The following is a 13175-nucleotide window of genomic DNA, read 5'->3' as shown; positions in this document are numbered from 1 at the left end:
CAAGTTGATTGTTTGTGGACAGGGAACGATCTGAGAGAAACTGGGGGTGGAGAGGTTGTTTTTATACTTCGACGGATCAGAGCTACGAGGAGGGGCTTTCCTTTTATCTCTTACCGTTACCTACGGTACCCCTCACAAATCACCTGATTTGTAACTATACTTTCCTGACTCCGGCAACGACGACGCCAACTCCAGCCGTGCCAAGTAGTTTCATTGTTTTTTCTGGTACAGGGAATTTCTTATGCAGATTTATCGCATGACTGTGGTCCGCCTAGAGTCGTGTACCCATACATCCATCCAGCATGCACGCGTACGGATTGATGTAGACCGCAAGCTAGACAATCAGTGGGACCATTAGATAGGAAGCTATTAGAAGAGGCCTGAAGCCTCTCTTGATTTTATTTGAACCGTATCTATTGGGCTATGCAAAATTGGCTCTTGACCCCCATCAGCAGTTGATGGGGATGGGAGTCAACCCCGCACATAGCAATACGGAGCGCTCAAAACTCAAAGCTCGATTGATTGATTGCTGATTGAGTAGTCCAAACAGGAGATGCAAGAGATGAGTGGCCCTCCCAGACAGCCTATCCCGGTCAATAACTTGACAATGATGATCCTTGTCAACACCACAAGCTAAAGATCTCTCTGCTGACTGGATGGACAACACACTGACTGACTCTAGAGTACAGGCGTCGCTCGTGTCTTGCCCACTGCAGGCCGCATTAGTGAAGCTGGACAGATATCTGATCCCTGGCTGATCCTGTAAATCTCTGCTAGTGGCTACCTGAATTCCCTCCTGAAGCCCTCTAGGTTTAGTGATATATCGTGAACTGAGGTGGAGCTCGCGGTCTTCATCATCCACAATCGATGCAACGTCATTGCTGACTTCCAGCATAATTAGCATGGATGTAGTATTAGCAATATCTCTGGTCTTTGTAAAATATGACACGCAGCGGGCCGTCCCTAGGCTGTTGCCAGGCGCCGTTGATAGGATATCTCCCTTGGTATGGCTTCAATCATGTTGTGGAAACAAGCTGAGAATGATCGCCTGGCCGCAATGATGCCGTCGCTGGAGAAAACGGAGGAGGAGATACCATGTTGTGGTCGGGATGCAATAAGAAACCCGAAATCGGGATCTATGGAAGTTGCCCACGTCGATATGCATGTATGCTTGTCTCCATCCTGCTTGGCCAATCCATAAGCGTGTGTTAAATGTTGCTTACTTCGGTCGAGTCAGCAGGCCTGAATTCACCGACGTGACGGAGCAAAAAGCAAAAAAAGGAGAAAAAGAATAGGAAGGGCGCATAATGGGAAAATACAAGCCTTACATCATGTGACATATACTTTGGAGAGGTAGAGAGGAACGCGCCTTCTTTCCATTGACCGTATCCAGCCATCTAAGGTTACCTAGACTCCTATTCTTACAGTGGTATGGTAGGGACATTGAGTGTCTATGATGATATATATACTCGCACAACTTCCTTAATCGGTCGCTCAGTTGATCGAATACTAACCATGAGAGATTTTATACGTACATAGGCATACCGTTCGAAATATGAGACTACCGGTCTACAAATCGACAGGATATGCCTTACCCCGTTTTCCATAGCAGCACACTGCACACACGGAGAGGTGTCGCCATGGAACCTTTCGGAAACACCAAGTCGATGATGGGATCAAATGTTGACTATGGCGGAAGAAAGGGACGGCTGGTGACTGAGTACGTTGCGGTTCATCTACAAATACTGGACTGGACTGGGCCGCGAGAAGAAAGTGCTTAAGTCCTCAATAGTCGTGAATGGAGCAACGAGTGCTACGACGTCAGCATGTCAACGAGTCGATGCTGTTGATAGCAACGTTGGAAACGCTAAGAAGGAATTTTGTCAGGTGGCCCTATACCGGTACCGATGCGATGCCGTTGAGAGGCAGATGTGACTAGTTAAGGGAGCAACCAGCAAGTCCATGAACAAACGTTTACTGAACAGCATAGGCAACTAGTTAGTTATCTGTTGTAGTTGAGTTGTTGTACTACGGTAGGTAAGCAGAGACCAGTCGAGGCGATTCCATGTCCTTCTCCAAGGCGGTGAGCCCTGTGGCAACGCCGGAAGCTCCCCAGGAACAAAGGTGAAGCAGATGACAACAAACGAGAGCTTTAGTAATCGCAGCGAAGAAGACACCTAAGAGGACTAGAAGAACTTTTCAATTTTGCCTCCTTCATCAATCAGGCCTTCTGATCAATTTCCCTCGGAATCAGCCATCAAGCGCATACAGAGCAAGTATATATATCCGATTGTTGTCGCCCAGCCCCAGAGTTACCCAGCTTACTAACAAATCATCGTTGGCGCTAGTTCGATATCGTCACTCACCTCTTCCTCTAGAGCTGCCGTCTTCCTCGCTCATCCATCCATCTACCACAACCACCGCCTCATCTATCTTCCCATCTCCCAACACTTATCTCCTCCCTTTTCTGCGTCATCTATTTCTACTCTCCTCTTAGAGTCCTCTTCTTTCCTTAATTTTATTCAGTCCCCCTCACAGCGAGTGAGTTCTTCATCTCAAGCCGGGTGACGTCTTGAACCACCACCTCTAGCTCCAGCTTAGCGATCAACTTGCCACATCTTCCCATCTGCATCGAAAATGTCTTCAGAGCCTGATCACGTTCATCACAAGCAGAGGGTTAATCTCACGTAAGCTAGCTTTTTCTCTCTGCTCGACTGTTGGATGATTTTGCATGCGGATGCTAATACTCGACCTACAGTGATCCCTCAGGCGCCGAAAAGAAAGAGGTAGGTCCACGCTGAACCTTGCTGAGATGAAAGTATTTTAACACAGATGATCATAGGAGATGGATACATCGACAGCTATTCTCAAAAAGAAGAAGAAGCCCAACTCGTTGATGTAAGTGCTATCAGTAGTAGCTGGCAAGCGAGATAAGCGAACATCCCGCTAATCACGACTCTTAGTGTCACCGACGCCGTCAACGATGACAACTCGATTATTGCTTTGTCCAACAACACCATGGAGACCTTGCAGCTCTTCCGTGGTGACACAGTCTTGGTCAAGGGAAAGAAGCGAAAGGATACCGTTTTGATCGTCCTCGCCGATGATGACCTTGATGATGGCAGTGCCCGTATCAACCGTGTGGTCCGACACAACCTCCGTGTGAAGCACGGCGACATTATCACTGTCCACGCATGCCCAGATATCAAATATGTAAGTTTGGGATAATTACTTTCTTTGAAAGATGCATAACCCTGACTACTCTCACTTCCAGGCCAAGCGAATTGCCGTTCTTCCCATCGCCGACACAGTCGAGGGTCTCACCGGTTCCCTGTTCGATGTTTTCCTTGCACCTTATTTCCGCGAAGCTTATCGCCCCGTCCGACAAGGTGATTTGTTCACAGTTCGCGGTGGTATGCGACAAGTAGAGTTCAAGGTGGTGGAGGTCGACCCTCCCGAGTACGGTATTGTTGCTCAGGACACAATCATCCACTGCGAAGGCGAGCCTATTCAGCGTGAAGACGAGGAAGGAAACCTTAATGAAGTTGGCTATGACGATATTGGTGGCTGCCGGAAACAGATGGCACAAGTGCGAGAGCTTGTGGAGTTGCCTCTTCGTCATCCTCAGCTGTTCAAATCTATCGGTATCAAGCCCCCTCGAGGTATCCTCATGTACGGTCCTCCCGGTACCGGTAAGACTTTGATGGCTCGTGCCGTCGCCAACGAGACCGGTGCTTTCTTCTTCCTCATTAACGGTCCCGAAATCATGTCTAAGATGGCCGGTGAGTCCGAGTCCAATCTGCGCAAGGCCTTCGAAGAGGCCGAGAAGAACTCGCCTGCCATCATCTTCATTGATGAGATCGACTCCATCGCTCCCAAGCGTGATAAGACCAACGGAGAGGTTGAGCGCCGTGTCGTTTCTCAGCTTTTGACTCTCATGGACGGTATGAAGGCTCGCTCAAACATCGTCGTTATGGCCGCTACCAACCGCCCCAACTCCATTGATCCTGCTTTGCGTCGTTTCGGTCGTTTCGATCGTGAGGTCGACATTGGTATCCCTGACCCAACCGGCCGTCTTGAGATTCTTCAGATTCACACCAAGAACATGAAGCTCGCAGAGGATGTTGATCTTGAGGCTATTGCTGCTGAGACTCATGGTTACGTTGGATCCGATATTGCCTCTCTCTGCTCGGAGGCTGCCATGCAGCAAATTCGTGAGAAGATGGATCTTATCGACCTCGATGAGGATACCATCGACGCCGAAGTGCTCGACTCTCTCGGTGTCACCATGGACAACTTCCGGTTTGCCCTTGGTGTTTCCAACCCATCTGCTCTTCGCGAAGTCGCTGTTGTGGAGGTGCCCAACGTTCGCTGGGAAGATATTGGTGGTTTGGAAGAAGTCAAGAAGGAGCTTATCGAGAGCGTCCAGTACCCCGTCGAGCACCCTGAAAAGTTCCTCAAGTTCGGCCTCTCTCCTTCACGTGGTGTACTCTTCTATGGTCCTCCCGGTACTGGTAAAACTATGCTTGCCAAGGCCGTTGCCAATGAGTGCTCCGCCAACTTTATTTCCGTGAAGGGACCCGAGTTGCTTAGTATGTGGTTTGGTGAATCCGAGAGCAACATCCGTGATATCTTCGACAAGGCTCGTGCCGCTGCTCCTTGTGTTGTGTTCTTGGATGAGCTGGATTCCATTGCTAAGGCACGTGGTGGTTCCGTTGGAGATGCTGGTGGTGCATCCGACCGTGTGGTCAACCAGCTTTTGACTGGTACGTGCTTGTCAAATCAGATTATCTGCGTAAACTAACATGTAGTAGAAATGGACGGTATGACTTCGAAGAAGAACGTTTTCGTCATTGGCGCAACAAACCGACCTGAACAGCTCGACCCTGCACTTTGCCGACCTGGCCGTCTTGACACACTTGTCTATGTTCCTCTTCCCGATCAAGCTTCTCGTGAGGGTATCCTCAAGGCTCAGCTTCGCAAGACCCCTGTCGCTCCTGATGTGGATCTTGCTTACATTGCCAGCAAGACACATGGTTTCTCTGGTGCCGATCTTGGCTTCGTGACCCAGCGTGCCGTCAAGCTTGCTATTAAGCAATCCATTGCCCTTGACATTGAGCGCCAGCGAGAACGCGAGGCTGCCGGTGAAGACATTGAAATGGATGAAGCTGAGGGCGAGGACCCCGTCCCCGAACTCACCCGTGCTCACTTTGAGGAGGCCATGGCTTCTGCTCGTAAATCTGTTAGCGATGTTGAGATTCGTCGTTATGAGGCATTCGCTCAAAGCATGAAGAACTCTGGTGGCAGTGCTTTCTTCCGCTTCCCTTCGGCCGAGGAGGTTACTGGTGGTGATTCTGCGCAGAATGGATTTGGCGATGCAGGCAACGACGACAGCCTGTATGATTAAGAGTTTTGGTTAACTTCTTTACGGCTCTTAATGGTGACGAATCTTATTCTTACGTACTGCAAATTACCCCTTTTATTTTATCAAGTTGACTAGTTTGTGTTAAATGCTTGCTTGATTGCCAATCTCTTTGAGCTATCAGATGGAAGACGAGATCAAGCAGATTAGAATTGACCGAACGTGGGAAGGCTTTATTATTTATTTCCGATGCTGTCTCCTATGTAATTGCTGCTTTTTCTTGTATTTTATACATCTTAAGGTGCTTGAAATAGAGATGATTTCAAAAATCAATTCATAGAATGTCGATTTATCAGTCAATTGTATACATATGTTATTGTACATGCTTAAGTCTAACGCCTTGCAAAGCCAAAATAAAGGTCAACCAAAAAGTCTGAAAACAGACACCATGATGTCTCTAACACGCTAATTCATGAAATATTCAAAGACAAACTCCGCCATCAATGCCTTGTAAACTCCTATACATGACAACACCAAAGCAAGTCGATCGTTCTTCTATTCTTCGTATCTTATTTGGCATCTTTCCCAGATTTCGATTTCTTATCCTTGCCTCCAGCCGAGTTCTTCATAGGGCTTGGGTTACCATTGCTCGAAGAGTCTTTGTTGCCGCTTGATTTATTCTTCTTCTCGGATTTCGTAGCCTTGCCGTTCGTAAACTCCTTCTCGTCGGCTTCCGGTCCGTCATCATCATCCTCAATCGTAGCAAACGATCTTAACGAATCCTTCAGTGATCTAACACCCTGTTCCACAATTTCCTTTGGTATTCGCACATCGATATCTCTAAAAAACGACTCCGAATTCGCCGCATTACTAGCACCATTCGTAACACTGCCTTTATCATGACCATTTGTAGTATTGTTGTTATTGGCCTCCGGTACAACGGGGTGTGTCTGGCCCGCAGCAAGCGTAACGACAACATCAACCATATCATCGAAATGTGTACAGCGACCTGCGCGCAGAAGTTCTAGGGATAAGGATTGGACGCGCTCGGCCCAGCCGGCTCGTTGGAGGGAGATGAGGAGGTTTGCATGAAGGTCGTCGAGGGTTGTGGATGATTCTGAGAGGAGGTGGTTGTAGATTTCGGACTCGACGGTGTCGGGGGAAGTGGTTGTTTCGCTGGGCATGGTGGCCGTGGTATTATATGAGTTCTCTCCTCCGGTGGATCTTCCTGCTTTGTGCAGTATTCTAGGTTTCTGTATGCAGAGAGAGAGCTGCAGAGAAAGGACGAAGCGCGGGGAGAAAGGCCCGTTGCGATACGTTGCGGTGCGGAATCGGACCCGAGTGTAGTGGAAGTGTACCGGTGGCGACAGCGGACTTTTTCTTTCTTTCTTCTTATCTTTCTATAAGATTCAAAAGAATGTGCTCTCACAACACTGCTGCATCGTTTCCAACTCGGCGCATTAGATTTCAATGGCGAGTGAGTGAGGAGAGGTTGTCTGAAGTAGTACACCAAAAGAAGTTTGAGGGTTCCGCTCGGCGGCTAGTCAGCATCCTTAGGCACTACACTATGAAGAACCAGGTTACTCTGTAGTTAGGAGGTACGATCTGCTTCTTGTCCTTTCATTGTTTGATACGAAATGATAAACCTGCAATTGTCTTGATAATGGCATTCTTCTCCATAAGCTCGCATGTTCCGGGCCCTATCAAACATCCAAACTGGTTTGTCGTACTCAGTAGACGCAAGCAACATTGCTACAGTTTTTGCCTCCTACCGCAAGAGTTAAGCCTTCGCCAAAGCAATGGCGTTATCAGAGTCTCCTATTACAAGACTCGAGCACAGCTCCAGCTCTGTAGTTAGTTAGTTAGTTAGAACTACGTAACTCCGTAGTATCTAGTTAACAACTAAACTAGCTGCTAGAGCAACATAACTACGCTGTAGCTCTTATCTATGTAACTATTAACTACTACTACTACTACTAGCCTGCGGTGGTCCTAGCGCTGCCAGCCTGCCAACCCGTGCTGTCCCACTCGCTCCCTCACTCACCCAAGTCCTAACGGATAGGCACAGCTATTGCTGAGAGCTCCTACAAGTGACCCTGGTCATTCTATGTAAGTATAGACTGCTTCCGCAACTCACCCTACATTCGTATACTCATATGTCTTGTTTCTGCAGAACCAGACCACACAGCTTCTCAGAGCTGCGCGTTACGATACCGGTAAGTCGCGAACTGCGACGGAATCTCGCCTCCACCGGTGACGCAGGTAGACCTCTCTGATCATCAATCAACAATACCCTAGCGCAACAATCAACCTCACCCAGCATGTCTCTGTTTGGCACATCGCCCGAAGAGGCTCCCACAGAATTCAATCCCTCGCGATTATCGAGATCGTCCCTTTTCGACGACGAGCCGCACAGCCAGTCCGGATCAGCTCTCTTTGCCGACGATAGCCATGGCAGCGACTCCCCCTGGAATATGCCCACACCGAAGCGAGGCGGGCGCCAGAACTACATCAAAACCCTTCTTCCGGCGTCTGATGTACCGGATAGTTATATAGAAGCCTTTGAATTGATTCTGGATTCCAGTGGTCGAGGCGGCACCGGGGTCGGTCTGACTACGATTCGACAGATTCTTTCCAGCAGTGCATTGACTGCGGCTGATCAGGCCAAGGTTCTGAATTTGGTACTGCCTAGAGGCCAGGAGACATTATCTGAAGGGCTGGGACGGAATGAGTTCCATGTCCTGTTGGCTTTGATAGGTCTAGCGCAGGAAGGCGAGGAGATTACGTTTGATGCCGTGGATGAGCGACGGAATAGTACGTTTGAATTCATATTATCATATGTGGGTGCCACCAGATTGGCTAATCGAAGTTAGAACTACCTCTACCCAAAATATCGTACCTAGAAGACCTCCGACAGGCGAGTGCCAAACCCCCTGTCCAGACACAGCAACCGCCGCAACCAGCAGAGGCGCCACAACCAGAACCACAACCAGAACCACAACCAGAGCCACAGCAGCAACCCGTTAACTCACGGCCACGACAGGCCTCCTTTGGCGCCGCAGAGGCAGATCCTTGGGGTAGTCCTGACCTGCATCGTGGACATCAACATACTTCAATTCCTTCCAACGAGCCTGCACTTAATGGTTTTGGCAGTGTCCGTTCGTCTACCAATGGCTGGGGTGCTGCCACTTCCACCACAGCTGCAAATGAGTCTCAGAATACATCCCAATCGAACGGCCAAGGTCCTCCTAGCAGCTCCGGTTCAGGTTGGGGTGGATATAACAATATGTCTCAAACAGCTCCTCCATTCGGTGCAGCCGCTCAACCAGGATTCGAAACTTTTCCACAACCAGGCAATGTACAGGATGGCCTCGATTCGCAAAGTCGATCTCTTGGAGGGGGTCGAGTGACTGGTCCTGGAGCCGCGGAGATTGTAACTGTTACCCTATTACCGGAAAAAGAAGGCTTGTTCATGTTTCAGCATCGCAATTATGAAGTCAAGTGCGCTCGTCGAGGCAGCTCAGTAGTGAGACGTTATAGTGACTTCGTCTGGTTACTTGATTGTCTGCAAAAACGATACCCATTCCGACAATTGCCACTTCTTCCTCCTAAGAGAGTTGCAGGTACGTCAAAGACTCTGGTCACCATAGCCTAAAATTCAGCTCACAGTTCCTTTTTTTTTCTGATCAAAGTCAATGGTACTCATCTTTCAGCGGACTCAAATTCGTTTCTCGAAAAGCGTCGTCGTGGACTTGTGCGGTTTACGAATTCGGTTGTGCGACACCCGGTTTTGAATCAGGAGCAACTGGTGGTTATGTTTTTGACTGTTCCTACGGTGAGGCAGTTCCTATCTCCGGTGTGAAGATTTGCTAACTCTTTTGTAGGAGCTATCAGTATGGCGCAAGCAGGCGACAATATCAGTGCAAGAAGAATTCACAGGCAAAGCTCTGCCTCCTGACCTTGAAGATTCATTACCATCAACCCTAAACGAAACTTTCGATACTGTGCGATCGGGCGTTAAGCGCTCCGCTGAAATCTTTATCAATCTTTGTGCCTTACTTGAGCGATTGGCAAAGCGTAATGAGGGATTAGCCGCAGATCATCTTCGATTTTCATTAGCCTTACAGTCCCTGACGGAAGCAACAAAGAATACGTATGCAGTGGACACGAATGACGTGCCATTGCTGAACGAAGGCATTAACGCAACCGCAAGACACTTCTCCACGAGTCAAAGCCTACTGGAAGATGAGGCACGAGCATGGACTGATGGCGTACTAGAAGATCTTAAACAGCAACGGGACTGTGTCGTTAGCATGCGGGATCTGTTTGATAGGAGAGATCGCTTTGCAAAGGACAACATTCTTCAACTTGAGAAACGCATCGAGGCCAATGAGAAGAAATTACTGGATTTGAGGAGTCGTCCTCAAGGAACAGTTAAACCGGGCGAAATTGAGAAGATTGAGGAGTCTATTTTCAAGGTATGCAGGCCGTCGAATTTGAAGGGATTAGACTAATCTGTTGGAATAGGACAAGGAGTCAATTGTACAGCAACACGCTCGCGGCGTCTTCATCAAAGAGTGCATCCGTGACGAGCTTCTTTACTTCCAACACAGCCAATACCACATCAGCCGCCTGCATCAAGACTGGAGTCAAGAGCGAGTCAAATATGCAGAACTTCAGGCTGATAATTGGCGGGCATTGAGTGAAGAGGTGGAAGGAATGCCTACTGGGGAGTAGCCACTTGACATTTTAGTATGGGCTAATACGGGGGGGGCTGATAATAACATGATGTGTGGAAAGGGTCATGCTGCAGTTTGTGCATACATACATATACCACGCTTTACTTTGGTCTTTTGGTTGTCCTGTTGCTTTCTTTATGCAGGCTTTTTGTTTCTTTTTATTGCTATTGGTTGTTTGATTGTCATTGGATATATTTTTGCTTTTTCTCTGCTCGTTGTCATTAAGCTTTACAAGGTTACCTACTCATCATTTGTTCCATACCTGACGCCGATTGGCAGTCGCAATCACAACATCCTATCCTTTTCTTCAGTATCAAAGTACCGGACCATGGAGATTGTTGCGCCGTTTTGTTTATAAATTCGATGAGACATTTAATCGCATGTCCTCGTGCAAGAGAGCAGTCGCGATTGATATACTTGTGTTTCGACCTGATTGGTTTGTCACATTCATACGTAAAGAGCAGACTCAAATCAAATTATCGTCGGATTCAACCTTCAAACTTGTCGAGGCCATCTACATTGGGCTAGTCTGGGATGAATCATGGGACAACAATTGATATACGCAATTGACTGCATAACACCTCCTCCAGCCAGCCAGTCCAGTCTCATCTTCGGTCTGCGGAGAAGTTCTCGCACAATGTCCGAAGAAATCAGTTCCTACGTACGTATGTAAAAGCAAATTATTGGGAACGTCCCAGCATACATATCTAAAGACAGCTATACCTATGCTATAAGTACCCCCGGAGATGCTGAGGTCAACTGCCAGCCAACTTGATATATGATAGAATAATCCAAGAGATCATAGAGCAAAACATTTCTGTCCACTATCCAGCGATATAGCAGAGAAGACAGGTAGCACTACACGCTACAGGCGTTAACTGCGCATAACATCCGGGTCCAACCGCCTCCTTCACCATGCAGTAACCTGAATCGCATCTGTCCTGTGCCGAGATGTAGGTGGCGCCGGGGGAATCAAGTGTACCTAAAACATAAAGGGACCTCGGGTCTCCTGCTGAACGATCTCCGGGATATAGAGAATAGAACCTAGAAGGGTAAAACTTGAATTCTCGATAGACTCACAGGGATTTGAACTGGTCGATGGCCTTCTGATTTTTATGTCAATGAAACACTGTCTTCGGTTGATAGGCTTCCTTGATATCAGCCATTTCGCCGCTTGTTATCTAGGTATTTCGTAACAGAAACAACCTGATCGATCCTACCTAATATTACTATCTCTACTTCCTGAGCTACTTAGTGGATACATGTATACTTCCTTACGCAAGCATCACACCAACATTTGAAGGCTGCTGTTGCACTTGGTGGTTTGTCCTCGCGTGGAACACGGTCAGTTCATATGCAGGCCAGCACGCTTCGAGTTAGTGAACTACAAAGAAAAAAAAAAAAAAAAACAAAACTCTCCCCCTCTTTCGGCAAACAAGATTGTAACAGTTTTGCATAGAGAGAAACGTATACCACCCATGTTCATCTGATCCAGATAACCATTGAGCTGGCACCCAGATATCGAACCTTGCCACTTTCGGCCAGGTGATTAGTTGCTCCAATAATTTCACAAAAGTTCAGATCTCGATTCCGTCGACGCTGCGCTGTAAACTGCTATCTGATGGTACTAGATCTGTTGATGAAAAATGGTCCAAAGTAGAAATCTTTCTATTTGCCTTCTAAGTTACCCAGATAGGGTACGAATCTGTTTCCTAGGTATATATTCTAGGGACTTCTGTAAAGCAAACAAGCTTTTTTCGACACTGTTTACGTGTGTCCACTATGTTGATAGGGCAGGGGGTAAGTACTGACTAATGGAAGCCACAATGGCGGCATTTGTATCTTGGTCAGTTTCTTAATGCTAGTGAGTCTAGACCATGTCTACGAAAGAACACTTTTTTGTCATCTGACCATATGTTGGGATGTTGTAGATCTGCGGTGTAGGGCATAAACTTAGGGCATGTCGCGGGATGCGACAATACGACAATGCGGCCTTATGGACCGTCCAGACGCCAAATTTGCAGAGCACGAGACACAACCCTTGAGGCGTATACCAATCAAGAATGCAGCGGTGATCCGGCATTTTATCGAAGAGAGACACAATTTCAAGCAGGATCGTTCTCACTGCACGTAATATGCAGGTCGTTGGTCCGAGGCCATATAGACTTAGCCGCTGTAGCCGCAATGATTATTCAAAAAGTACCTCGGTTCCTGGTGTGTTTTGCTAAAAGCTGACCTATCGTTTCCTTTTTGGGATACGTACGTTATAGGTCTTTGTTCTCGGTTCGAATTAGAAGTTGCAAAGACGGCGAGGATCGGCTCTCTCCTTCATCGAGGGCCATGCAGACGATACGTCGTCTTGCCGACTGAATGACATCTCAGTCCCTTCTGTAAGAGCTATACCAAGTTAACTACCCAATGCTTCATGCTTATAGTCGCGAGAAAAGGAAAAAGGGCATGTATCATAGCGGCTCTTATGGGAATTTCTAGCGCGTGGCCACCATGCTAAAACCCCGGGTGCCCAAGCCAGCAAGTCCGGGGAATGGATTGGAGGGTTACAATCGCCACATGGCGCATGGCCATGCAAGGATATTCGCTGGGAGAATTGGGCTTGTGCGTGGCTCTGGCCACGATATGCACAAGCGACGTAGTACGAACTCTGCGCATGTAGTCTGTATACGAATGCGTTGAGGTTCTGTCTGGATGCTGTAGTGTCGCGATATGTGCCCATGTTTCTGCGGGGAAATCCGTCCGGTCGGAGAGTTTCACGACTGGATTGTTTGGGCGTTGATTTCTTTCCTATTCTGATTGTCTGAATGTAGAGGCTTGGAGGATTCAGCCAATTGAGGAGAATAGGGATAATGTTTTTGTTTTTAGAAAAGCTCCGCTCTTGGCGCCGAGTGCGGGCTAGCCCCAGCATTCCGATACCCGCCAGCCCGCTTGCATATACGCGTATACGGTATACATACTACGAGCACATACACAGACATGCCAGAGCAGAGTCTAAACTGCTGGCGGTGTAAGCTGGAAAAAGAAAGGAAAGCCACAGGCCGCTTTCGTTCTCAGACACAATG

The 13175-nt window shown here is 47.9% G+C and overlaps 3 protein-coding genes across 3 annotated transcripts; 2 read left to right on the top strand and 1 right to left on the bottom strand.

Annotated features, from left to right (window-relative positions):
• Positions 1–2637: 2637 nt before the first annotated feature.
• On the top strand, positions 2638–5407 carry EYB26_001906 (uncharacterized protein; the record flags this gene model as incomplete). The annotated part of the gene is made up of 6 exons (XM_054261214.1): positions 2638–2687; positions 2759–2786; positions 2843–2898; positions 2964–3213; positions 3275–4766; positions 4815–5407. The coding sequence occupies 6 exons, from the start codon at positions 2638–2640 to the stop codon at positions 5405–5407; spliced, it is 2469 nt and encodes an 822-aa protein (XP_054117189.1).
• A 524-nt stretch (positions 5408–5931) lies between these two features.
• EYB26_001905 (uncharacterized protein) lies at positions 5932–6546 on the bottom strand (the record flags this gene model as incomplete). Its single annotated transcript, XM_054261213.1, has 1 exon — positions 5932–6546. One exon carries the CDS (start codon positions 6544–6546, stop codon positions 5932–5934), a length of 615 nt encoding a protein of 204 aa, XP_054117188.1.
• A 1137-nt stretch (positions 6547–7683) lies between these two features.
• Positions 7684–10099, top strand: EYB26_001904 (uncharacterized protein; the record flags this gene model as incomplete). Its single annotated transcript, XM_054261212.1, has 5 exons — positions 7684–8176; positions 8236–8985; positions 9076–9197; positions 9247–9840; positions 9890–10099. The coding sequence occupies 5 exons, from the start codon at positions 7684–7686 to the stop codon at positions 10097–10099; spliced, it is 2169 nt and encodes a 722-aa protein (XP_054117187.1).
• Positions 10100–13175: the final 3076 nt, after the last annotated feature.

This window comes from Talaromyces marneffei, chromosome 1, assembly GCF_009556855.1.
Source record: "Talaromyces marneffei chromosome 1, complete sequence".
Classification (NCBI taxonomy): domain Eukaryota; kingdom Fungi; phylum Ascomycota; class Eurotiomycetes; order Eurotiales; family Trichocomaceae; genus Talaromyces; species Talaromyces marneffei.
This window is presented reverse-complemented; position numbering and strand designations above follow the sequence as displayed.